Raw genomic sequence first — 27,204 nt, 5'->3', positions numbered from 1 at the left:
CCAGCTGGTTCCTCGGCCCCCTCCGCTCCATCCGGCGGGGCCGTCTTCCAGCTGGACTGCCCCGGCGGGTGTTGGAGCGGATGAGCAGCACCCGCGCAGCCTCCGGCATGGCCCACGAGCACGGGGGCTCACGAAGACGAGTCACCCACAGGATATCTGAGCATCCTGTGCGGAGCAGCTCCAGCTGGGCTCCCGCGCACCGTGGAGGATATCCTATTTGTCTGGCAGAGACAAGAGATAGCGGCTGTCTGAGGTTGCTGGCTGTTGTGTGCTGACATCCTGGCACGGTGAGTCAGCCCAGGCTCTGGCACGGAGCAAGCATAGGGGGACCTCCCCTCCCTGCCTGGGGGACAGCCTTCCACAGGGACCTCAACCAAACGCCATCGAGCTGGAGCCAGCAGCCGGATGTAGCGTGAAGGGTTTGCCATATTTAGATGTGTTTTTCCTTTCCTGGAGGAGACTCACAAAATGAGAAAGAGAAGAGATGCCTGGATGCTGTTGCCTCACTGCTGCTCAGCCGCCTTGTTGCGTCTCCTTTTCCCTCACAGATGCTAGCACCAAGCCTTGGCTCCCTCTGCTCTTCAGCATCCCATCTACCCTCCATGCTTATTTTCATCTTTCTCATTTATCCTTTTTCCAAGCTGACTCCACTCCACTAGAAAAGGTGGAGGAAATGGGGACAAACAGTGAGTCACTGGTAGGGCATTCCTCTTCAAAACGGTGGCTCACGTTGCTGGTCTCCTCTCTTTGACAAGCTTTAAAACAAAGCTTGTCTTGGAGCCAACAGCTGCTAGCGAGGAACCCCTGCAGATCTGCACAGGCACAGCACATCGCCTTGGTCAGATCTTTTGGGGGTGTGACTCACTTGCTCCACATCCCCATCAACATCACCAAGACTGTCCTGACATCACCGGTATTGGAGCGATCAGAAACCAGCCCGTTAGCACTTGTAAAGAAGCTCAGCCACGAACTCTGCTGGAGGAGTAAGTTGAGCAGGGAGGACCGTGTTCTCCCCCCATTTCACAGCTCACATTCTCCTGAATGTCAGTGGATGGAGAAATTGCCCAGAGAGGCCAAGTGGAGATCAGAAGATGAGTAGCGTATCCACACACTAATAGGGTATTAAGTGGATGTTCAGGCCACCAAGACTTGCATCCTGTCCTGTATGCTAAGGAGGAAAGGGCATGTACGATTGCCTTGGCTTTGAAATTCAACCAACAGCATCAGCTATAAAAACAGGCCCCAATTCAGCAGGTTCCTGGTGCCCACCAAAGAGATGGCGCTGTGCTTGCTACCTGGTGTGTTTTCACAACCCTTTTGCTTTTAGGGACATCAAATGGTTCTGCAGAAGTGTGTGTTAAAATGCAGTTTGGTAAATCTTTGCACAGCAAATGGGAAGGAGGCTGAACAATAATTTTCACAGAAAGGTTCAAAAGCTATACAGGGAAATTACATATTTCATCAACATTTCTCTGGTTTACTGCATTAGGAATTAGCCCTAATTGTGGGAGATAAAATACCTAAGAAAGTCTCCCAGTCAACCATTTCTGTCTCTTGTGTCAGGACTGATCTTTCAGGACTGATTTTTCTCTGTTGATGATCCCCTTTGGAAGTCACTGGGCAGCCATGACTCAGTGAGCATCATATTTAATAAGGCTGATTTAAGGTAGTATCTGCTTGATTGGTTTGGTTTGTGCTGGTCTTTGATTATTTCTTTGGTTGTTTTTATGGTCTTTTGATTTGTTCGGACATTTTTGGGTCAATTGCCACTGGGTTTAGAAATGGGTCTGTGGTCACAGCCTTGCTCGAGGCTGGATTAATACATATTTATAAATAAAGAGCATCTAATGGAAGCTGTAGGCACCCCAACAATACAAAGCACTGTTCTCTGCTCCTTTACAAGCATCTCACAGGGGTGTGATTCTCTTGACTGATCAAGTTTCCATTTGCTTTTCACCTATGAGAACAAGCAGAGAATCAACCCATAAAAATCTAATAATACACCCCAAAATAGTTCAGCTTTTAAAATAAAAAAGAAACCAAACCAGCTAGAACAGAACAGTTTCTGAAGGAGAAATTTCAGGAAGGTCTGAAGAAATAAGTAAGTCCTGCAGTATGCCCAAGGGATCATCCAAGTCAGGTATGGTCAAGCTAAAAAAATTCAGCGTCACGAGCCATGAACTGAGTACCCTGTCCCCTGGCCTTTGAACCCTTGCTACACTAGAAGAGTTTGTGACCCAAGTCCACACTTGGAAAAGGTTAATTTGAACTCATTTATTAGTGCCAAGGAGTGGTTGACTTTGGTTTCAGCAGTAATCCCATTGCTTAACTCAGAATGTGACAATGCACTTCCAGATCTCCCCCAATTCCTCTGCTTTCTAGGAGGGGTGAAAAAGATGGCAAAATGTGCACTCAGTGGATACTGCCACTGACCACATCAGGCTTGAGACCAGCATGGTTCTCACACAGGGTGAGCGCAGCTGGAGCAAACACCGTGAACTGTCTGTGCTTGATTTGGGTCCATACCAGCTCAGCCAGAAGCCATTCGTTTCCTTCTTGTCCACACACCCCGAATCAGCGCAGGCGTCTGGCCAGGGCTGAGGCTATTCATATGCTTTTAAATGTTTCAGCATCTATGTAGCTGCTGTGGCAACCCGCAGTGCAAAAACGAAGAGCTTTTAAAAATAAATCTGAGGCTGGTGTGGGGGTAGGGAGCAGAGAGAGGAAGGAAAGGGGAAGAGCAGTTGAAAGGAAAATGTAGGTCTTTAAAGTTGTCCTAAAAGAAAAAAAAAAAAAAAGGGTTGAAACATCTGCTGGAATCATGAGCAGCTTTTTACCAGGACTGAGCTGTTAGTTGGCAACTCAGTGAAGAAATTCAGCAGTTCAGCTTTTCCTAGTAACAGCTCACCAGGGTTACTGTTAAGAATTACTGAATGCTAGGGAGGGCTTTGCCTGCCAGTGCAAATACAAGGCTCCTCTAGAAGATCCTGTCAAGTTCTTGCAGCACAGATTTGTTTGCAGAATTGAGTTTTGTTGCTCTATGAGGGCAAACCCAAATGAAATGAGGATGACTACAGCAACTAAACAAACATCTTACGTGAGGTTGTCCTCCTTTATCTGATGATGCTCGACCTGGCTGACCTTTAGAGAGCCCTTTTTCCACCTCCCCCACTCCAGGACAGCCCAATAAAAGGTGTAACAAAGAGGGGTGCTGCTTCACAGAATAAGTGCCAGATGTCTTCTTGTATGAAAACTGCAGAAAATAGTGATGGAAAAGATCTGTGAGATTCTCTGCTCCCCCTGGGCCAATGCAGAACTGTTTCATGGCATGGGTTGCCTCAATCCTCTTTCAGTTTAGCTTTAATGGTCTGCTGGAATAGTAGCAATGAAAGATGAAGCTGAAAGCACAAATTTCACTGTTTTGCTGCCAAAACAAAGAGTTGTTCCCAGGTTCCTTCCAGAGCTCTGTGAAATGGCAGCGACATTTTCAGCCTCCTTGGGCTGAGTGTCTTCACTGTACGCTTGGAAGCCAAGCTGCAAATGTATCTAGAAGCCCCCACTCACTCCCATCCTACAGGTGCACAGAAAACTCCATGTAGCATCCTATAGTATCTGGCTCCTGCAGATAATAGAGGTCTGCTGTCTCTGTACCGTTGCTCTAGAGGGACAGGGGAGCCCCCCAGAGTCACCCTGGGACAGCACATGCTGAGACCACTGAGGAACCACTGAGGACTAGGAGGAACCCCCTTGAAAGCCTTGCTGAGTCAAAGGCTTTTCTGCAGGCATAAACCTACAGTACACCACAAGAAGTCCCTACAAAGCACTGGGCACAATCCAGCTGTCTAAACATAGGTGTCTGGTGCCATTTTAGGTGGGTTAGAGTATCCCACTGCCAGTCCAAAAGAGTGTGGTTCTTACAGGGTCCTGGACATATCTGCCACTGCATGGAAGACATCTCAGATACTTAGATCACCTAGACACTTCTGTTGAGGCAACAGCAACCCTTTTGCCACAGCAGCCCTGTCCGTTCAGCCCAGCTCAAGACCCACTATGGAGTTTATTAAAAAGGAATCATGCAGACTTAGGCTGAGCTCCAGAGCTCTGTGTGGGGCAGAGCTTTAGAGTCTGTGGAGCTGTAGCTGTCAGTGTCATCTGTGGACAGTCATGGGATGCTCCTGCTGAATCCACCACAGATACCAGAACTCAGCTTTCCATAAACCTAAGGTGGATGCTTTGAACTACAGCTGTAGCTGCACAACAGCCAGTGATATGAGTGAAAAGCGTGTAGAGATGGTGTTTACCCCTTCTCGAACTTGCTTTTCATCTCACAATATGGCCATAACCTTCACGTCCTTACTCTGTAATGAAAGGATGCACTCGGCTTATGCAAACAAGGGGATTGGAGCAACTAGTGACTTCACTAAAAACTCATCTCTGAGCCCAGAGGTGCATTAAAGAGGGTGAATGCTAAGCACATCCTGAAAAATCAGCTGCTCAAGTTGGGGACCCAAAAATGGATGCAACCAACGTTGCCCCTTCTTTAAGATGCTAGATCTTGGGCAGCGATTGATGCACCATCCCAAACCAAAATAAAATCAGGAACCCCATCAATAAGTCCCCCTAAAGAGCTGAAGTTACAAATGCTGTCATGACATCTGAGCAACAGAGTCTGACTTAATGCATGGACATACTTCAGTGGAAGTTGCTGGGTAATTGCCACTTGAAAAGTCAAGCCCTTTGGACATCCAGTTTAAATATCTTGACCTACGTCTTCACAAGAAACAGCTACTATCCCAGAAGGACCTGTGGGTTATTATTGTTTTGGTGTGTTTTACAGGAATCTTGCTAGGTAATTTTGTTCCATTACATTTGTTCATAAAACAGGCACTGTAAGTGAGTTGAATTAAATGTTTGCTACCAGGATAATTGCAATTCTTAAGAAGTAGGCTGTGTTGTCAAATGGTTTCTCCTAGGCTTAATTTCCCAAAAATGCATCTCCAGGGTTTCGTAAACTGTACTGTTATTTGCCATTGGGAACTTTCATGGGAATGGTATGTCTTTTTTTTCTAGGATCTTTACATGAATAATTTTGTTGCTTTTATTTTTCTGGATAATTATTACAAATGTCTTTGTGTGCCCCACTGTCCGATCTCTGTCTGTTAGCTTAAACATTAAGAATTTGCCGTAAACAAACATGACTGGGTAACACCTGCTTCATGTCATAGTCTGATTTCTTTTTGGAATCACTGCATCCAGGTTTTGGTAAAATTACAAGCATTCCAGATGTGTATTCTGCTGTCAGCTGGCCTAGTGAAATCATTGTTTATTGATAGGTTCCCAAGAGTCAGATAGTTCTCAGTCTGCCAAGAAAGACATGCTGGCTGCACTGAAATCCAGGCAAGAAGCTTTGGAAGAGACACTGCGCCAGCGCTTGGAAGAGCTAAAGAAACTGTGTCTCCGAGAAGCGGTAGGCAATGGACATTTTATAACCCGTAACACTTTGCATTGTTGTAGCATGCTCATTGTTTGGAGGTGGTGTGGAGTCAGAAGAGATTCCTTCTATAGTCACCTCTTGCAAAGCCCATTGTACAAAGGCCTCAGGAATGTCCTTGTTTCAACTCCAGATTGCAATGTCACAGGACATTTCCCCTCCAGAGAAGGGGACCCCATGTCAGCTGGGTGCCCACTTGGCTTGGGGCTAGGAGGGTGCTCAGCATCCAGGGCTGCTGTTTGAAACTGTGTTTAAGATGCATTCACCCAGGCTTCTTATTGACTTTGGTGGGAATATGCAGCTACCTAAATGGCATAGGAAGGCTGTCCTGTGTGCTGGTAATCACTTCTCAAATGCTTTTGACTTCATTAGCAAAAAAAACCCAGGCTGATACACTTTCTTCTTGGAGCAGGCCTGCCCTTACATGCGTTTCTTCTCCCAGCACGTTCTTACGTACAGCACACAAGGTCTCATCTGCTCCATGTGGACTCCCTTCATCCAATAAGCTCTGGCACTGCTGGAGAGGAATGGCAGTGTGGTCGCAGACCTTGCAAAGAGGAACCACTGTGGTCATCCCAGGACATGCAGGACAGCTCAAGAACTCATCTCATAATCTTCCCACTCACTTGCCTGTTCATTCTTGGAATACACAGGAGGCCAGTTTAGAGATCCATTTAACGTTTGGGGAAATCACAACCCTGCTGCAGATGTGTGTGGTTAGCAGCAGCGTACACTTGAGTCATTCAGCAATCCTCCTTTGTTTACCAGGCCTGAAAATCTGAATTTAACAACAAATCGTGATGTGTAACACAACAGGAAGCTGGCTGCAGACAGTGGGAGATCTTCCAATTGTTGCATAATATTTAATGTGTATCTCGCCTTTGACAAAAATGGGGGAAATAGGTCACTGATTCAGCTCTTATTGCACTTTGTTTCAATTAGTCTATAGTTTTAACACCAACAAGAATAAGTTGTGGAAAATACCTCTCAACAAAGAAAGTCAGCAGAAATCTGTGCTGTCCAGTCTTGTAAGTCCATCCAGTACAGAGCTAAGATCATCTGCAGGAAGCAGTCACACGCTCTTCGGGGCTGATGGACAAGGTCTGGAGGGCTCTACTTGCCCTGGAGGAATTTACCACCCTAAACTAACACTGCCTGACTGCCAATGACTAATGCCCTGCAGCAGCACACATGCAGGGGAAGATGTGCTTGCGCCACAGTTGCAGGAGCTCACAGCCCAGCACCTTCGCTTTAACTCCAGCCCCATCTGCAGTGCAGCCTCAGGCACTTTGCGAGCAACCGGGATGCAGGCAAAAGCTCCCGCTGGGGCATGGAGCCAGTGGTAAGGAGCAATATTTCCTTAACGTGCTCCAGCAAGGCTTGCCAGAGCCCATCTGTCAGCACCTTAAGAGCTGGTAGAAAGTGTTCGTGCTTTCTGTAGATATCCGGGAGAGGCAGTTGATGGACACTTGGAATCTGACCCTGTCTTGCAACCCTACAGCTCATCCATCAGCAGCCTCCAGTTGGAAGTATTTCCTCTCAGGCTGGCCTTCATCCTTTCTGCTTTGGCACAGGAATGGCCAAAACAGAGGGAGAAGGCGGCACACCAGGATATAAAAAAGGGTTAAAAGTGGGGGCATAATCAAATAAGCATGGCCAAAGCCATTCATAATAGTGGCATCAGGTTACTTCAGGCCATCACTACTCCAGTTACTTATTAATTTAGATTACATTTCAGGACCGTGCCTGTGAATACTTTTCAGTTTATGGAGGCAGCATGGTAGCCCACATCAATTTTGTTCTGCTCCAATCTTGGGCATTTTACAGAAGATATTAACTCTTTCCCCACTGCCCTGCTTCGTATTAAGTTAGGGTTGTAAAGAAAATATCCTTGTTTCGCTCGGGAAAGGATACAGGAATCTATGTCTTGATGCAGTGCTTAGAGCTACATCACACTAGAAGGAACGTGTTACAGAAGAAAAGCTGAAATAACCCCACGGGGCTGGAGGGGCAATGCAGAATGGGACTCATGAGACATTGCAACAGTGCCTCTCGCAAAAGGGGGTTGTGCACGTCGGCACAGAGCTGTGCTGCAAACCCATTTTGCTGGGAACTGCTCAAAGGAAGGATTTGAAAAGGCCAGGTCCTTGTTTCCTCGTGACCTGAAAAGAGTAGAAAGAAAAACCCCATTAGGGAGCAGGGGAGAGGCCGGGGCAGGCAGGGGCCTGAGCTGCGCACTCGCGCTCACTCACATTAAGGTCAGCTGCTGTTCTTTGGGATTCAGATGATTTAGGTTACTCTGCCAGCTGGATCCTCTCAAGGCTGATGCTAAGGAACACAAAAGCCTTTTGTCCTTCATGGGGAAACTTTTGAGTACAAGGAGTCGGGCTGTGCTCGTAGTGAGGCTCCTGCCTTTTTCTGTAGGCATTTGAATGCCTTCAATTCAGATATGTGTGGCTGTATTGTGTAGTCCAGGGAAGAAAAAACCCACAGCATTAACATCAATATTGGCACTTGCTGCTTCCTGTGTTCCAGATATTCCTCAGTTCTGTGGGGTTTGCTTCAGATTTTGAACAAATCTTTGCAAATGACCCCATCAGTCTGACAAAGCATCATCTACTATTGCTCCAAAGCTGCCCATGACATCACCGGGGTTTGTAAGGGGCTCTGATACATGAAGTGTTATCAGACAGGTAATGAGGTACCAGGCACCGCTTTTAGTGGCCATTTTCAGTGCATTCCTCCCAGACACATCATGAATCAGGTGGGAATGTTTTTCTGTGCGGGTCATAACCTGCACAGCTGTTGCCAGTGGAGCTTTTTGACTCAGCAGACCTGCATCCTGCGTGAAAGCTCTTGGATCTGCTCACTCCCTTCTCAGAAGTAGCTCAGCAGATAGAGGCTCTTCTTTCCTGCTCTCCCTGCAGCAGACATGAAAGCATGTGTGCTGCAGTCTGTTCAGCCTCAGGCCCCAACGCCCTAGGGATGGGCACCACCTACAGACCCACCCTGGGCAGGCCACAAAAATCTGTATTCATACACAGGTTAAAGAAAAGTTCCCCACCCTCAGTGTCAGGTCCCGGGATGAGTTTGCAGGGCTGGGTGCTCTCCTGTATGTTTATCAGCTGGGTGAACTGGATATGTTGTTAATGAACACCTGTCATTTTATGGTCACAGTTCAAGAGTGGTGTTGTGCTTTGCTCTCCTGCAGGATTTCCCAGATCACTAACAGCATTTTCTTCTTACAGGAGCTCACAGGAAAGCTGCCACGAGAGTACCCCCTAGATCCTGGGGAGGAGCCGCCTATTGTAAGGAGAAGAATAGGAACTGCCTTTAAACTGGATGAGCAGAAAATCCTGCCTAAGGGAGAGGTGAGGCTGTGCCCTTCCCTTCCAGCCCTGTGTCCCCACCTCGGGTCTCTAAGATGTCCAGCGTGCATCACATAGGAACCATCAGTCTTACAGTCATTTTTGTTTTAAATGACTGTAGTTGATCACGGTGCCTTTTTTTATAATATCCATCAGAACAGGGAAGCAGCAAGAGAGCTGGTGCCCTTAGTTCAGACTCAGAGTGAAGGTTAAACCCTCAAAGCTCAGCCCTGGCTTTGCCAGAGGTAACAGAAATAGCCTGGGTGACCAACTGGACCATGACAGTCCAAGCGCTCTGGTGACCAAGTGCAGTGACTTCTGTGAGTAGGGAGCACATCAGGAGCCCCTTGAGCCACCTGAGCCCTGCTGTTGCCCTGTGTTGTTATTGCAAACAGCCACTTGCTTTCCGCTTCAGTAGCACTCCGAATTCAGATCTGCCCTAGCAGGGAGAAAAGCATCGCAATTATCCATCTTAGCCCTGCAATAGCAAGATGAAAGCATTTTGCTCCCCAGTCCTTAAACAAAAGAGCCTCCGTCCCTACCTTTGGGAAGCTGGAATTATGTTTTTCTAAGTTTGCCAGGGAGTATTTGTTCTCTTCCCTTGCTCCCACAATGTGCTGGGTCAGTGCCCTGAACTGTGGCTGCGAAAACAGGCCTGCAGCAGCTGTAAGGCGGGACCGGATTCACAGAAAAGCTATTGTCTGCAGAAGCGCATTTGTCTCAAGACACTTGTGTATATTCCAGTCTTGAGTTTCCTTTTTATTTTTGTAAGAGGAGAGACTGAAGCTGGTGTGACTGTGCGGTTTAAGGCTCCGTTCAGCCAGGGAATTAACCGTTTGTCGTTTTGTTGGCATTTTCCTTCTGCTGAAAAAATAAACAGCTGGAGCTCTTTAGTTTTGTTCTCAATGGAGCCTGGGAGAGGAATTCCACTGAAGTCAAATATTCATGAACTAGCACATTTAATTAAGCTTTTCAAAGGGAAGCACGACTTAGCTGAGTTACTCCTAAAACCCCTGAAGTCTGTTGGCTGCTTGGTTATAACCTGATCTCCAGCTTCCCAGATCTTACTGCTACAAGGCAGCTTTTGGGGCCAGCAGGTGAGGAGTCTCCTTATTCCAGTGGCAGAGTTAGGTGAGGAGAGCATGAAGGTAAAGCAGCTCCTCCCCATTGCAGGCACTCTGCCTTTTGGCATCAGCAATCCAAACATGCTGACTCAGCTTTTCTCTACCTCCCTTTTCATCTGACAAACTTTAAGACTGTGTTGAAAACCATAAATTTCTGTTCTCAAAGAATGATGTTGAGCTGTGTTTATTTGGCTGCCAGTTTGAGAGCATTTAGAGAAGCCAGCGATGACTTTCATGCGCTTTTCAGCAAGTGCAAACACTAGAAACTCAATTTAAAACAAAAGGTGAAATAATCGCTCAGTCACATAAGTCCAGGACTGATATTACCAACTGTGACAAGGACCTGAAGCAAGGCACTTCCATCTGAAGGCAGATGATAGCCTTCATTTTCTGAGGCTTTATTTATAGTGGCCTCATTGGAAGAAAATAGACAATTATGGCCAGAAGGAAAATGAATATGTTTTTTCTAAGGTAGACTGAATGATTTAGAACTGAATCTGTGAAGGTCTGAAATGACAGCTCACATCAAACTCTCTGTACCTTTAGTAAGAGCTTTGTCAGAGCAAGACTTGCAGGGAAGAGTCCTATTGTATTTTTTGGTAATCGCCTCTACCTGGTCTGTAATTCCTGACTGTGGGAAGGATTTTGCCAGAAGGCAGTGAACCAGGTTCCAGGCCTTAAAGCTCTGTGGTGTCAAATTCACTTCTAATAAGTTTGGTGCTGATAGAGCTTATAAAATCTTCAAAGCAAAAAGGGATCTATTAAAAAGATGGGGAGTGGGTTCAGTCTTCAGTAAAGTGAGGGAAATGATAATTATAGATTCAAGGCAATGCTGACTCACCACTGACAGCAAAGGGATTTTTTTTAAGCCAGAAGCCCAGAATAAAAACTTCAGAGAATGACTTCAGTCTGATTAATTCCCACAGCATCAGCTCTTGCAGCATATGCTGCTGCTAAATGAAGAGAAAGGATTCAAATTTGCGTAATGGGGATCTCCGTGAATATATGGCTGTCAGTGCTTGCGATCTGAACTCCCACCACTCACTAGAAGTAAAAAAGCTCATCATTTTTTCCCTAATTTGCCATGTACTGTGTTCCCCTTTCTAGCAGACTAACACCAAAAACTCCATCGAGCTGGGGAAGGTAGCCAGATCCGTTGCAGATTAGCAAGTACCTCACAGCTTGGGTTCCCGGTGCAGACCAGGAAGCTCTATATCAGCCTCTGCATTGGCATAAATTGGCTTAAATCCCTTGACTTTGGAAGATAACTAAAAATCAGTAGGTAGCTTCCAGGGTATACCTGGTTGCATTTAAAAACTCAGCTGAGACCCTGCCAGGGCTAATGTTGGAGACAGTAGTCCTTTTTGTCATACAGAAAGCTTGCTGTTACACACTGTTCGCTCTGAAATCACCCTCCTGGCTTGTAACTCGAGGAGACAATTTTCTGGTGCAATCAGTTGCAGCAGCACGTAATTACTTCAGTGCATACTCTCCCATGGATTTTGACGGCCATACACCAGGGAGGAATTAGCCCATCTTTAGCTTTTTTACCCCCAAGAGTTTGGTGGGTGTCAGCAAACCTGTCAGGAAGGTTAAAGCTGTAGCTTTGCATCAATACATAGCACTCATATCAAATGGGGCTCAAATACGGAGATAGGAAACAGGGAGAAGGAGCGGGTGGGAGGCAGGTATTACCCATAAGATGGGTGTAAAAGGATTAATGTGTCAGCGGTAGAGCACTGTTGAAATAGGCCATATTGGACTGCATGAAAAGCCAAGTGGCACAGCGGGGTTAGGGCTGGAGCACACATGTCTTCCTTCTGTGGGTCATCCCTTCCACCAGCCGTGCTCCCAGGCACTCGTGTGAACAGATGAAGGTGAGATGGGTATGTTCAGGGAGGCCCCGAGATGGGGGTAGCATCATGATCGTGGATGCTTTGCGGATGGAGAGCCTAGGTTGGAGGCCACTGGCCAGGTTCAGGGGGAGCTTCCCCATAGCCGGGCCGGGAGAGTTTGGTGGTAGCCAGAATCCACTTGCCTTTCCCCAGGAGGCAGAGCTGGAGCGCCTGGAGAGGGAGTTTGCCATTCAGTCCCAGATCACGGAGGCTGCCCGGCGCTTGGCGAGCGACCCGAACGTCAGCAAAAAGCTGAAGAAACAGAGGAAGACATCCTACCTGAATGCCCTGAAGAAACTGCAGGAGATTGAAAACGCCATCAATGAGTATCGCATCAAATCTGGAAAGAAGCCAACCCAGAGAGCCTCCCTGATCATAGAGGGTAAGTGGGGCTCAGTGCCCACGGCATTGCTGAAGGGTCTGTGGAGGGCAGGGAGCAAAATTCTTGCCTTGAACTTGTGGCTTGAGGCACAGATTTCCCCTCCTTCCTCTTCCCTCTCCTGACTCCACGGGTGCTGGCAGTTGGGTTGTCCTTTCCCATACCAGTGTGCTGTCAGATGGGTGTCTGGGCTGCGTGCCGTGCATTAGGGATGTGCTGGTTCACAGCACAAGAAGCAGTGTCACGCTGTAGATTATAAGCATGTCAGGAAAGCAGACTGTGACTCCTTTGTTCACCTATAAAATCACTCTGTTAACGTCTCCTCCGGAGTGGTGCTGTACAAATGTAATTAATGTTAGCAGATTGGGGTGAGCTCTCTAGCTGAAAGGCATCTGTAAAATCAAAGTGGTAGCAGTATCATTGCTGTGTTCAAATGCTTTTTTTCTTTTTCTCTTTTTTACAATGTAATTCTCAGGACACTTTATGGTTTACTGGGTTGTTGATTGGTTTTTCATGAAATCCATTAACTTTCTGCTGTGATTCTTTCTCCCTTGCTGATTTCCCTTTGACTTGCAGAGCTTTTCTCTGTGCCTTTGTAGCAGGAACTGAGATTAGAGCTGCTGTATTTGTGACCTGGGTACCAAGCTGCACTGCAGTCAGGGATAACAGACAGCCGTGAGGACACGGGATGGGGGAGGCGGCTCAGACGTGTGCACGCCAAGGACGTGAGAGCTTCTGCTGCTACAGAGGATGCTCAGAAAGCGTTTCCCTGAATTACACAAAACTGGTACCTAGTGTGGGCCTTTAGTTAGCAACAGGATGATCATTTTAAGAAGACAAAGATCAAACCCAGAGTCCTTAAGACCCGAGATATAAATCTCGCTAATGGCACCGTGCCATTTTGCATCCTCTGGGGATCTCAGCTCTCCATTGTGACTCAGTCTTAATCCCCATTAATTGAAAAGAGTTAGCAGCTCCTTGAAAGGCAGCCTGCTAGTGAGAGACCTGGCTTGCAGCTCTGCCCTCTGAGACTGAGAGTGGGCTGAGTCAGTTGTTTAGAGGAATCTTGCCTCTCAGCTATGTGAGGAGGAAGATGTGGATGACTGCTTAAGACTCAGTGGACGAAGGTCACGGTGCAGTTCAGCACTCAGTCACTGTGATTCTCGGGACCATCTGACCATCTTTATATTTTCTTCCCCTCAGAAGGAAACATTGCCAGTGAAGACAGCTCTCTCTCGGATGCCCTTGTTCTTGAGGATGGTATGTTGGCTGCTATATGTTCTAGAGGGCAGGAAGGAAACAGGGAAGGATGTGTGAACTCCTGATTGACACTCAAAATGGAGGAACTGTTCTGTGTAATAATCCACCCAAAATTCCCAGTACCAAAAATGCTCTGGACTGAGAGCGGTTTCCCCTGACTCTAACTTGTAGACAGACATCAGGCCTGGAGCAGTGAGTATTGCCATGGTTACTGCTCTGAATTCTTTCCAAAGACAGGCCCAGAATGCCCCCTTATTTTCTCTTAAGGTTTCAATTGTTTTAGTGCATCACACATTCTTGCTGGCCGTTCCCTCACAAAATGGGAATATCAGCTGGTGCACTTCTGAAAGTCAGGTCTTCAGGTTGCTCCTGAACGCAACCAGGGGAAGCGGGGCAAGGAAGCAGGCTCTGGAGGTGTGATGGTGTCCCCTGGGGTTGTGTTGCCATTGGAGGTATCACATGGCCATCACCTCTCTCCCTTCTTCCCTTCACAGAGGATTCTCAGGTCACCAGCACAATATCCCCTCTCCAGTCCCCACACAAAGGACTCCCTCCCCGGCCACCCTTGCACAACAGGCCGCCTCCTCCGCAGTCGCTGGAAGGCCTCCGCCAAATGCATTACCACCGCAATGACTATGACAAGTCCCCCATCAAACCCAAGATGTGGAGCGAGTCATCCTTGGATGAACCCTATGAGAAGGTCAAGAAACGCTCTTCACACAGTCATTCCAGGTGAGCCAGCTATCTTCAAGCTCCATCACAGAGATACCCTCTGCTTTCAGGAGGGACAGGTGTGAGCCCTTTCAAAATTTACAAAGCTGTCCCTTACCAAAAGGAGACTTTTAGGTGTTTTGGCCAATAGGCATGTCATAAAAATAGGCTGCAGCCACATGACTGCTGCTTGGTATCTCAATGTTATTTTAAAAAACATTTAGAAAGGAAGGATGGTGGATCACTTGAGGGCTTTGACAGGGCTTGGCCTTGACCTCCGGCTACTGCAGAAGTACAAACTCTGGGACACAGCTCAGAGCAGCAGCTGACCCAACTCCCGCTCACCCCCATGAGATCACAGGCACATGCCTGAGATCTAGAAAGAGGCATGGGAGCCCCTTCCCCGAATTCCTGCCCGGAACTGAAGCAGGGTGTTTGCTCTGCAGCAGTCACAAGCGGTTCCCCAGCACCGGGAGCTGTGCCGAGGCGGGAGGGAGCAGCTCGCTGCAGAACAGCCCCATCCGGACCCTTCCCCACTGGAACTCCCAGTCCAGCATGCCATCGACGCCGGATCTACGGGTACGCAGTCCGCACTATGTCCACTCCACACGGTAAGTCTTCCCAGCTCCAGTCTCACCTTCCTTACCCTGAAATAAATATTCTTTGCTTTATCCTTCCCCCAGGATATTAATTAATTCCCCGTTCCCGAAAGGACACAAACCAGTCCTATTCACATCAGAGGCTCAAGTACTGTTGCCAGTAGGGAATCTCTCCTGAACCGAGATCCTGAAATCACTTCAGATAAATGTGATCCTGCCCCTCATCTCCCTCTCAAAGTAATCAAGCTTTTCTTCCACTGGGACCTTTAATCTCAGGGACTGTTTATAGGCACTACAAGCCCCATGCCACTTTTAAAAGGGATGTGGTGCTACTGCTAAATTCTGCAGTAAATTCCTGCATGGATCCAGCTGGAGATAACATGTTTTCTGTCTGATACAAAATGTTGGGTAGTGTTAATTGTCTCATACTAAAATATTTGCACACGTGTGATCTTATGCGGAGAGAGAGCCTGTATAAAGCAATCCACCCAAGGATCCAGGTGGCAGTGGAATAAGCCCAGGGTTGACAGAGGAAAGAGCTGAAGTGTGTAAGGAAAGTGATTTGATATGGCCCAGTTTGACTCCAGTTTTCAGCAGGATTTCTACAAACACTTCAGCTTCATTGCTGTTTTGCTCTCGTGGCAAACTCCATGGACACTGCAGGAAGCAGAGCTGAGCCAAAGCTGTGTGCTGTTAGGTATCCTGCCCTAAGGGGTAGCGCTAACATCATTTAGCTCGGCATAAATCAAGAGTCATGCCAACACATCAGACCCAGGCAGAGACGATACAAGGCATTAAGGCCCTGGGTTGTTTGTTACAAGTTTTTGGCTGAGAGTATCTTTCAAGAGTGCAATGTTTGTTAACACTGGAGCCAAGCTGCGTGAGAAACAAGCCTGGCACAGGGCTTGAGAAGTGGCCTTGACGGGGTAACAGCCGTTTGGGTGTTTGACAACCATTGCTCAGTCTGTGGCTCATTCATGAGCTGCATGCCCTGGCCTTGGCCATCTGTCATGCAGGTGTATGACTCCTCGCGGGGTTTTCCTGCTCCTTGAACGGATGACTGGAGCTCTCCAAACAGCCGGGGTGAATAGAGACCACCCAGACTTGGCCGTGAATCGAGCCTTGAAAACTTGCGATTCAGAGTGGTTGCCTGAAGGGCTGTCACCTGCTGACAGTCCTACACGTGCTATCCATGGCTGGGCCCTGGTAAAACCTAGCCACTTGACAGAGGTGACTTTTTCAAAGGCCAGTGGAGAAATCACTGCATTCTGGGCTAAGTATGGGCAGTCTGTCTGTTTCGCACCAGGTGGATTGTATCTGTGCAGGGCATTCACAGGCCACTTGCAAGGGAATCCCACCACCTTTGAGGCTGTCTCAGGATTTGCAGAGCTGGAGCAAGGTGAACCTGGTAGCACAGGGATGGTGCTGATTCAAACAGCTCTGCTACAGGGCCACACCAGCAAAGTTGGGGCTTGAGGTCTCCAGGTTTTGCCCTTCAAACTGGGTCCTTCCCAGGGTGGCAAGCCACAGAGGAATCGGGCTGGGCAAGGGTTTATGTCCCATGTGGTGCTGCAGACTGAATGCCACCACCAGGGAGACTGGAGAGGACCAGGAATAGGACCTAATCACCCTGAACCCTGCAGCAGGGAAGCAGGTTGCTTTGCAGCCGGCAGCCCCACGCAGTGCTGGAGGGGTCCAGGTTCTCAGTGCCCTCATAGTTCCTTGCCTGTGAAGCTCGCCTTGTGTGCAGGAGGGGATGGGGAGTGCTTCATCCTGTTGACTTACCAGCCTGTATTTTTTTCCTGGTACCTGCAGGTCAGTAGACATCAGCCCGACCAGGCTGCACAGCCTAGCTCAGCACTTTAGACACCGGAGCTCCAGTTTGGAGTCGCAAGGCAAGCTCCTCGGGTCAGAAAATGAGACAGGGAGCCCTGATTTCTACACCCCAAGGACTCGTAGCAGTAATGGCTCTGACCCCATGGATGACTGCTCTTCCTGCACCAGCCATTCCAGCTCTGAGCACTACTACCCTGCTCAGATGAACCCCAACTACTCCACCCTGGCAGAGGACTCCCCGTCAAAAGCCAGAGAGCGGCAGAGGCAAAGGCACAAATCAGCAGGCAACCTGGTCTCTTCCAATTCAGGGAGCATGCCCAACCTGGCTGCAAGGAACGGGACGGGGCACCACCGCGTCTACCTGCACAGCCAGAGCCAACCCTCCTCCCAGTACAGGATCAAAGAGTATCCCCTGTACATCGAGGGCAGCTCCACACCTGTGGTGGTGCGGAGCCTGGAGAATGACCAGGAGGGACACTACAGCGTGAAAGCACAATTCAAAACCTCTAACTCCTACACAGCGGGGGGGATGTTTAAGGAGAACTGGCACGGGGATGAAGTGGACTCCGTCAGGCTCACCCCCTCCCGCTCCCAAATCATAAGGACTCCATCTCTGGGCAGGGAGGGCCACGAGAAAGGCTCGGGTAGGACTGCCGTGTCGGACGAGCTGCGGCTCTGGTACCAGCGGTCCACGGCCTCCCACAAGGAGCACAGCCGCCTCTCGCACACGAGCTCCACTTCCTCGGACAGCAGCTCCCAGTACAGCACATCTTCACAAAGCACCTTTGTGGCACACAGCCGGGTCACGAGAATGCCTCAGATGTGTAAAGCAACATCAGGTAAGAGACAGCCCTGGGCAAAGGGGCGGGAGGGACAGGGGCTTCATGCAACCCAGATTCCTGCCAGGCGTTACACCCCAGCTAGAGAGCAATGCCAGACCATAGCACGTTATCTGGCCTTCGCATGCTGCTCACCAAGCCTGTAGGCGTAACACTGGGGGGGCAAGCCTTGTCAGAGACACTCATCGGGTGAGAATTTTTTTCCATTTTGATGAATGGAAATCGTCACTTTGCAATGATGGGCTCAAAAGACAGGGAGGGACCAAAGCCCCGTTGTTGCCAGGTCTTTCCTCAGAGTGCAGTTGGGTTTTGGGTGATGGCACTAGGGGCCGAACGTGGAGAAACCACGGCGAGGGGTCACTCTTAGTAATCACGGCAAGGGGAGCGATGAAGGGGGCTGGGCACAGACTAGGAGAATGCATGTCCTCAGTGAAACACCAAAAGCATGAGAAAGGTTAAGTGGGGAGCATCCCAGCCCCTCCGCCCCCTGCAAAAATGTTTGAGCGATGACATCTTTGTGCACTGCTGAGACTTGGTTTTCCCATGCAGCTCCAGTAGCTGTGCTGATAACATCCTGAAATGCAGAGCGCTTAAGTCTGTGCAGTATTATGCCTCTCTGTCATGTACAGAGCTTTGCACTCCTCTGTGCTGTTAATATTAAATGGTAAGAAAACAGTCAAATTCATTAAACTGAGGAGGCTACTATGTGTTATGAAACGGTCCAAGGTTAAATATTTACTGGCCATCAGTCACTGCTGGACAAGCCAGTTTGGATAGATCAAGAACTTGCTAAAAACCTGAATCCAGCCCCGCGTGGATGGGATTGCTGGTTAATCAGAGTTTGCACAGAGCCCATCCCCACCCTTCCACGTGCCTCAGGCCTGGCATGAGACACCATTGCTCCGGCTTCGCTTGTCGCCGGCCCTTGCGCCTCCCTGAGCAGACCAGTGCATCGTCCACCCGTGCTGGCTTTTGGCCTTCTGACATCCCAGCATCGTGGCTGGTCCACAGTGACCACCACGCTGACACCAGTGAGGCTTTGTATTCACTGCTGACTCCAGCATGGAGTCAGAGAGGTGGTGTGACACCAGGCTCCTCGTGGGCCACCAACAGCTGCCTGAGAAGAGGCTGATTTATTGTGTGATGCCACCACTCGCAGGAGGCCCAGGTGTGGACTGAGACACAATCGAGTAGCTGCTGGAGCCGTCCTGTGTTTCCATATGAAAATCTGTCTTCCCCCCTTTGATTAAGCAGCATTTCTGTTCCACCCAGCAACACAAAACGCTTGAACGCTGGAAAGCTTTGCCTTGCTTAGCTTTGGAAACCACACCAGTTCAGTTAGGTAATCTAGAAAGGAAAATGGTGGGGTTGAGGGGAGAGCATGTAAAAACTGCTGTCAGTCAGTCCGTTCCCCCACCCACCTGGGTCTTTACATCTAAATGTGATATCTGGGCAGCACAGTGGCAAGTGTGCTCAGTAACCACAGCTGCTTGTGACCAGTTGGCAGCACAGGTTGGTTTTGTGTTCAGAGTCAGCTCCCAATTACAGCTGTGGGAGGATACTGACCTCAGGGGCTGTCGGCTCCAAGGAGCAGATTAAAATTTGTTTTTCTCTTGAAGTGCCACTTGGCAGCAGCTAAAGAATTTAACAGCACAGAAGGGGATCCATCATTTTAGCTGATTTGCCCTAGCTAATAAGTCTATTGGACTTCATGTTGTCCTTCAAAGAGGATCATACTTATAGGCATATATTAAATTCGGAGGGTCAGCTCTGTATGGACTTGAGGAGGAGGAAAGATCAGTCAGGTGGATTTCTTAGCTAGATTCTCACTGGGGAAGCTTCCCCAAGAACCACTGCCAATGGTACATTTTCAGTTCAGCTTGCTTCTATCTTCATTGAAGTAAGATAAGCCTTCCTCTGGTCCCATAGTAGTCGGGTCAGCAAAGCCCAACTTCAGTTTATTACAGATGCACAGTGAAAGGTAGTTGTAGCTTTTGAAATCTTCAGAGCTGTCTTCCTCCTTTGCACCCGAAGCAGCGTACGTACCAGACTCACGTACCAGCATACGTGAACACTGCCAGCTCTGGCTCCTAGGGACACAGAGCATCTCCCACCACCCCTGGAAGCAGGAGGCTGAGCCCGACAGGCTGGGCTCCTCCAGTTCAGGTCCTGTGGAGAGGCACAGCCAGGTCCTGCCAGTCCAGGCAGCAGCAAAATGGATTAGCTTTCATGATGGGAGAGGTGCAGTGTTTCCCAGGCAGGGCTCGGGAGAGTCTGGGTTGTTGTATTCAGCTGGAAGCCAGGCTGAAACAAAGCATTCCTGCAGAGCTGAGGACGGATCCAGCCCGTGACACGCAGCAGTGTCAGCACCAGGCTGGCTGCTCCCGTGCCGCGTTCGGGCACAACCATCCAGGAACAGGATGAGGTCTGACTCCCAAGCTGTGTTTACTTGCAGCAGGACATGTTTCTGCTGGTCTGACAAGCTGATGCTTCTGAACCACCCTGACCCTTGTACCCTCACCTCACCAGTTATTTTTCTCCACCCTTTGGTTGTTTTTCAGCTGCCTTACCTCACAGCCAGAGGAGTTCAACCCCATCAAGTGAACTAGCAGCCACGCCGCCGGGCAGTCCCCACCACATTCTCACATGGCAGACTGGGTGAGTGTCTGTGGGATCAGGTTAGAGAATTCACCTCGCTCAGTGCCGGTGAGAAAAACCTCCCTGCACACAAGCAAAGGGACAGCACAGGTACGGGGAACATCTTCCAGGTTCTCAATAGCCTATACCATTTCCAGCCTCCCACCCATGCTCTTGTAGCGGTGGAGCTCTAGTTTAGGCTGACCAAGGCATGGCAGTGCCATCCACGCCCAGCAGCCCTGCTCCAAGCAGTGCCAGATTCACAGGGAAAGAAGCCTTGCAGGTTCTTCCTGCTTGGACAGCCTCCTTCCTCCAATTTTCCATATGTCAAAATAGGTGATCTTTTTTTTAGCAACCATCACTTAGCTGGCTGTCCAGACCAAGGAGGACTTTGTTGTAAAGGCAAGGTTAGGGGCCCACCATATTTGTGTGTGCAGCAACCACATTTTTCTGCTAGGTTTTCCCTAGCAATGTGTCTTAATGACTATTAAGTGCATCTTTTTTCAGCTACCACTAACTTAACGTGCTTCGCCAAAGCGTGTGTGAGTCATTACATGCAGGTAGCCATTACTCATGTAAATATAATAATTGGGTTCTTTGGCACCTCTTTGTGAGGCAGGGAGTTCCAGGAGTAAACAAAAAGCCTTTTGCAAGCTCCCAATGGGTATTCTCTAGCAATATGCTGTAATTCTGTCCTGCCACATAAAATAAAGATCATTTCCAGATCCTGTCTAACTCAGCACGTCCCAGATTTGTGCATCTAAGTTGAGTCTGGTGAGATCAGCTAGAAAGTTTCAGACGACAGTCCTCAAAACACCACAGGCCCTAGAGTAGGAAAACAGATACGATACCCTGAGTTGTGAATTGGGACTTGTAATTCTGCAAACATTTCACTGTGCAGCCACTGGAAAATCTCATGCTCTTTAATTTCTTCTGGTCACCTATGACCAAGTTTGACCTCTGGTTTTACTCCAGCGCTGCTCCTGACTGCACTTTAAAATGGAGATGAGGAGAACCATAACCACAAACCCCTTAGGTAGGCCTACCTTGGATTTTAAATTCACACATTTGACATCCAGCCTCACAGGGTCTTTGCATGTGCTTCCAGCTTTAGAACAGGAGAATTTTTCTGGTCCCATTTCAGCTATCTTTACTGTACACTGAAATTTCCACTGTTAAGGGTTTGAGTCTAGACTCAAATCTTAGTCTCAGTCACCATCCCAATCCTAATTCCTCTAAATATCTCCACGATAATTAGAAGTAAAACTGGTGAGCTGAGAAATGTGGAAAATCCCAACTTTTCTTATTTTTCCATTCAAGGAAACTCCTGCACCCTGTCTCTCATAGCAAAAATGCATCAAGCCAAATTCTCAGCTGGTGAAAGTGAAGTTACCTGGATTTATAGCTTAGGCCCTGCGCCAAACCCAGTGCAAAAATAACTGGAGACAAATCGGTACTTATTTCATGCCTGAGCATAACACCCAAGGTGTATGTATAAATACAGTAGGAGCAGATAAAGTTTGCCACTAGATGTGTAACTCTCCTGCTGCAGAAGCAGGCTGTGCCCTCCCAGCACGACTCAAAAGATTGACAGTTCTCCCCAACATGTTTTTGTGTCACTAACTTTTTCTAAAGATGATTCATCAACTTGTTTCCCCACTGGATTAATAAGCTCATAACAATGTCTGTGTCACTTCTTTTCTTTAACATTTCCTCTCTCCTCTTTCCTCCTGTTTTGCTCTCCTTTGTTCAGAGAAGCAACAGACAACTCACCCACTATGGATGAGTCTCAGTCTCCAACCCACCAAAGTACTGATGAATAGAGGTATAGTAAGGGAACGTTTTGTTCTTTCATCCTTCTGCCTTATAGTCCGTGAACACAGTGCAAATAACCGGCATCCCGCTGTCCCAGAGGAGCAGCCCTTTTAATTGTGTGCCTGTTTGTTTGGCAACAAGGCTTCCTTCAGCTCTTGGAAGAACAACTTGAAAGCATCTCGAAGCCCTCTCTGTGCCTTTTCAGCAAGTTTGTGGCTGTGGCGCTTTCCCCTGTGAAAAAGGACTTTGGGCCAGCCCGCTCCGCATTCGTGCAGAGCTTGAACAGGCACAGAGAGGAGGCAGTAGCAACAAATTTTTGGCTGGGGATGTTTCAAAGCAGCGTGGACAAAGTGCTGCAGGGAGAGTCTGGGAGCAGTGTGGCGGGGAGACGAGCTCGGGTAAATGGGGGCCTCAGGGGAACTGGACTGAGCTCCCGGCAGTGCTCCAGCCATGGCACCGAGCACCCCTTTCTCCTCCTTCCCTACCACAGAGCAGAGCTGTGAAGCAGAGGCTGTTAGCAGCAGCGAGGTTTAATGGAACAAGGAGCAACCCTGGCCCCGTTCCTGTGGGAAGACAAAGGGGGAAGGGTGGAGGGAACAAACACACCCTCAGAGTATTTCTATTTTAATTACACTGCTGTCGCTGTCTGACACTCTCATTTGAATCTACAACCATTCACAGCTGGCATCTGTCAAGTATTTCAAGCCCAGCTTTCTACAGATAACCTCCGTACTCTAGCACAGAGCTGGGAAACAAATGGCTCTTTAACATGCAGATGGTGACGCCCTTGCTCAGGTTCCTCCCAGACACCGGTCCCAGGGAAACCAGGTGGAAAACAGGACAGAGGAAGGAGGAACTGCCGGACTGCATCAGATGTGAGATCAGTCCTGCGAGGTGGGGAGGGAGCTGAGGAAGGAGTGAGAATCCCACAGTAAACAGACAGAAAATGCATCTCCCGCTTTTGGCCTCGAAACAATCTCTTATTTGGAAGTTGGTTAAAATCAAAGTGTGAGGGAGAGACATCAGTTCTGAATATTACTATGCAGGTACAGCAGTCGCTTTTCAAAATATCAACAAGATTTTGACCTCAGTGTTTTCCTCTGGCAAGGAGCTTTGCAGACTAAGCCAGGAGCTGACCCTGATCGGAGCTTTAAGATAAATAGCAAAGAAAATTCCCATAAACTGTCTCATCTGCTCTGTGCAAGCAAACAAAAAGCCATGCAGCAAAAGAAGCAGTAGCTTGTCAAGAGAGGTGCTGCAAGATGAGGACTAGGACTAGGCTACCTATGACAAAACATGGTCCTTTCCACATTGGACCTAGCACCCTCTCACTAGTCGCTTCCTGGCTCATCCCTGGAAAGCCACGTAACTCTGGGATTGCCAGGTGATGCACAAGCCTCTGCCCAGAGCAGAAGTGCTACAGAAAAGCACCATCACCCTCCTCCTTCCATGTTCCCACTAGGTACTACAGTGGGAGGGCTGCTCTGCAGACTTGCTCCCTGAAGAGCATCCTACTAAAAATCTCTTTACACCAGCTTACTACCGGGCAGGAAAGCAAGACAGAGCCCTTTAGGCAAGGCAGAGCACTGCTGCTGTACGCCCAGAGGGAAGAGGCCACATACAGAGAAAGCGGAGGCAGGTGTGGTACTGTGGGTGGTGGGATAGGCACAGCTGGTGGGGTCGGCCACAAACTCTCGCCCTCCAGCAGCGGCAGCGGCTCTGCTCTCTTGTAGCGCATCTCCTTCATGAAGCCCCTGCCACTGGCCAGCAGCGGGCTGAAAAACCAACAGCTCTGCCTGTTGCTGTTCAGGCACCATCCAAAACTGCGGAGAGGCTGCCGGAGCTCAGCTTTCTCCTGCCTCCTTGCACCAGGCAGGTTGCTGGGGGGGATGGGACTGCCGAGCAAGAGCAAACTGGGTCAAGGCAGGGCCCTGCGTGCTGAGCCCACCCCAGACATCAGCTCTGGGGGTACCTGCAGCATGCGAATGTGAATATCCTGCATTCCTCCCCATCCATAATACAATGTTTTATGCCATGGCTGAACTTCCCAGGAGGCCTCATTGTCCTAATGACGTTTCCTTTCTCCTGCAGGAGCTACAACGATAGCTGTTTCCTGGATTCTCCCCTCTATCCAGAATTAGCAGACGTCCAGTGGTATGGGCAGGAAAAAGCCAAGCCTGGGACTCTAGTGTGAACCCCTGACCTCAAGTTAATCACATCAATGCCATTCTGAGATCACCTCACTGCCTCCCATTTGCCTTACCCAGATGCACTGTCACCCAGCACCAGCTTCAACTCTAAGCACTTTTCTCACGATGCAATTCAAGACGACATTTACAGAACACTGGCCCTGAGACATCCACCGCGACAGTGACGGACTGCAGCGCATCCCATTGCCAGACTGGTGCACATCCCTCCCGCGGCCCGCAGGACAGCGGATGCAGATGAGCTGCCATCTTAATAGTCAGTCGGCAATTTAAAAATTTATTTTCCTTTGAAACGATGGAAGCCTTTCAAGGCTTACATCAAATCTTATTGTTCCACAGCATGTAACAGCAGTAAGATTTCCATGACCTGCGATCTGAAGCCAACAGAGCATTAGTTTAAAGGGGAGGAGGGGGGGCAAAATGGGATAGAGGCTGAGAAATGGATATCATAGTCCTGAAAGTACATCTGTTACGAAACAGTAAAATCCCGTCATTTCAAAGACGTATCGGAGTCTTGCAATCAGATCTGCACTGCCAAAGATCGCCACACCAACGTCAGCAGGATGAGTTTGCTCAGCAAGTTCTTGTGACAAGAACACCTCTCTCATTTAACTCATGGCAGACACGACCACCTCCTGTAAAACGGCATTTCCTTCTTCGCTTTGAGCCCACCTACGTGCAAGTAAAATAACCCAATGTGCTGAAGACACACTGGAGGTCTGGGCTGGTATCACAGCATCGCTGTCTACAAGCTACTATTAAACTGGACAAACAAGGTTTACAAAGGCATTATCTAAAGCAGAGGCAAGTACTGCTACGCACAGCATCTCTGTGGCTGGCACAGGTTGCACACCAATACATAGAGAGGTTGGGGTTGTGCTTGTTTGGGTTTTTTTTTACTACTCTGATGAAGATAAAAATTGCCAAAAACCTTTCTACAAACAGATACAGCCAATAAATTCTAATCTATTTCTGCACAAAGCGTTAACGTGAAATCAAAGGGAAAGCACATCGCAATCTAATTGACACAGTAAGGTAAAGCTGCATTAACATATCTGTTCCACTCATCTTCCCTTGTTAGCACCAGTGTAGCAAAGGGCTCGTCACCCAGTGTACTGCTGTGTGGGAGAACCGGTCTGTCGGGAAACCGAAAGGCTCCGCAGCAGGGTTTAACAACCAGCAGACTAGGCAAATATTCCCATTGCAAGAAGCGACCACAAGAAAGAGAAGCAACTAAATTAGGTGTTGGACACAAGCGAGAGCTGCCTAGTGATGCCAAAAGGAATCGTACAAGAGCGTCATGGAAGGAGCTGCAAGTTTACACATACTTTTGAGCAATGCTTTATACATGTCAAGCCATGGAACTTTCAAAGGCCTCAAAGACATTTTTGTAACGAACAAGTGCACAATCTAGGTGGATGTTGAGGCTGGCACGTCTAGTCTTCACTGCGGTGCTATGCTGTTTTTATTGCCACTAGATGGGGGGGGCACCCGGCCTTCCCCCGTTTGTGCGTGCAAACGATGATTTCCTATGGGAAAGGCATTAAAAGAAACGGCTGGAGGGGGTTACTTTGTGAAAAGCAGAAACTGAAGTTAGCTTTAGTTTAAGGAAAAAAGAAACAAAAAGTGTGAGTGTGTGTGCGTGTGTGTTCCAAGAATAACAATAGCGTCTACCAGACAAAGTAGGGCGAAACGTTGAAAATTAAACACGGCGACTTGGGGGGCTGCCACACCTTTTGGTATTAAGATTGCTGGAAAACTGCATTCCAGGCTTTAAAAGAGAATGGGTTCTTCGTAATTAGGCTTGGAAAGGTGATGGGGTTTCTAAAACTGCGAGCGGCTCGTGTGAATACCGTTCTGCAACACATATTAGAAATGTTTGCTTCGGTTCTCTGCGCTTGCCTGCTGCGCCGCTGTCTCGCATCACTGGTAAGGCAAGGGAGGTGGCCTTGCAGAGATGAGGACAGCGATGAGCAGCAAAGGCTGTTATTTGTCCAGGGAAATCCACGGCAGAGCCAGGAAGGAAACTCTTTCATGTTCACACGTGAAGCATAAATGAATTATCCCCCTGGGAAAAAAAAAAAAAAGAGCATACTTTTTTATACTGGCAAGGGGTTTTTAAAGCTAGCCATGCAAGCCTCGTGCTTCTGGACCTCCACGAAGAATCACCGCAGGAGTACAACCCCCTTTGACAGTAACTGAAGCCTCGTAACCGATTGCTGGAAGAACAGACAGCGGTGAGCCTGCACCCCTTATCTGGACGTGCAAAATGCTGTTTTTACCATCTCTCTGTGCTTTGGGGTCTTCAACATGGGAATTATTTCAAGCTCCTAATTGGATTTTTAGCTGGATAAGAGATAGTACCAATTAGTGACATTTACTGATAAGATTCAGTAGCTTAAAGTGAAAGGATTAAATAAGGACCAAATCAAGCAGCAGCGAGTAATTTAGCCCACGGATTTTTAGGGGCTCTGAGCAACTGTCTGTTTTCTTTTTAATTTCCCTGTAAGTGGTTTTGGGTTGTTTTTTTTTTAATGTGTACCTTCTTTTAATTAAAAAGAATTCAACAACAGCGGCACTATGAGGCCTCTGGGCACTACAGGAAGAAACATTAATTCCTCCAAGACCAGATCTGCAGTTTTGCAGCAAAGGTTAAAAGGTGGCAGCCCTGAAATTAGGAAAAAACCAAAATGGTTAGCCTGAATTGCAAACAGGCTCGAGTAGAGAAAAAGCTTTCTAGAAACAGATTGAGTTTTGCTTTGTGTTCTGCTTTTCTGTTTTGCAATCAAGGCACACGTGAGCAGCCAGTCTGGTAGTAAAGACAGATTAAGTAAAACAGGTTTTACTGTTTAGCTCAATTCAATTAAACACAAATGTACATAAAAATGTTAATCATATGAGATTAACATATTTAAGTATAACACGGAGGGGTATATACATAGCTATTATATACAAGCACTTGACTACCAACTTAACCCCTCCTTTACTTTTTTATTTTTCAAGGCTCCATCTGACATAAAGCTACAATTGCGTTCTTAGTCGA

At 48.2% G+C, this 27,204-nt stretch overlaps 1 protein-coding gene across 5 annotated transcripts in view; it reads left to right on the top strand.

Moving 5' to 3' along the window:
* The window catches only part of FRMD4A (FERM domain containing 4A), a 211,169-nt gene extending 184,952 nt beyond the window's left edge, over positions 1-26,217 (top strand). For 3 of the 5 annotated variants that reach the window (XM_072858165.1, XM_072858156.1, XM_072858174.1), the window contains exons 15-23: positions 5,334-5,467; positions 8,740-8,862; positions 12,032-12,260; positions 13,461-13,517; positions 14,012-14,249; positions 14,675-14,839; positions 16,643-17,502; positions 20,064-20,160; positions 24,046-26,217. In XM_072858165.1, coding sequence (XP_072714266.1) covers positions 5,334-5,467; positions 8,740-8,862; positions 12,032-12,260; positions 13,461-13,517; positions 14,012-14,249; positions 14,675-14,839; positions 16,643-17,502; positions 20,064-20,160; positions 24,046-24,148 — 2,006 coding nt within the window. In that variant the 3' untranslated portion in view covers positions 24,149-26,217. Of the gene's footprint in view, positions 1-5,333; positions 5,468-8,739; positions 8,863-12,031; positions 12,261-13,460; positions 13,518-14,011; positions 14,250-14,674; positions 14,840-16,642; positions 17,503-20,063; positions 20,161-21,892; positions 21,978-24,045 lie in introns of those variants that run through there. The other 2 variants (XM_072858189.1, XM_072858182.1) reach the window with 1 other exon arrangement.
* The last annotated feature ends 987 nt before the right edge of the window (positions 26,218-27,204 follow it).

The sequence above is a fragment of the Ciconia boyciana genome, chromosome 1 (genome assembly GCF_034638445.1).
Source record: "Ciconia boyciana chromosome 1, ASM3463844v1, whole genome shotgun sequence".
Classification (NCBI taxonomy): domain Eukaryota; kingdom Metazoa; phylum Chordata; class Aves; order Ciconiiformes; family Ciconiidae; genus Ciconia; species Ciconia boyciana.
The sequence above is the reverse complement of the archived record's forward strand: the minus strand, read 5'-3'. Positions and strand labels throughout refer to the sequence as shown.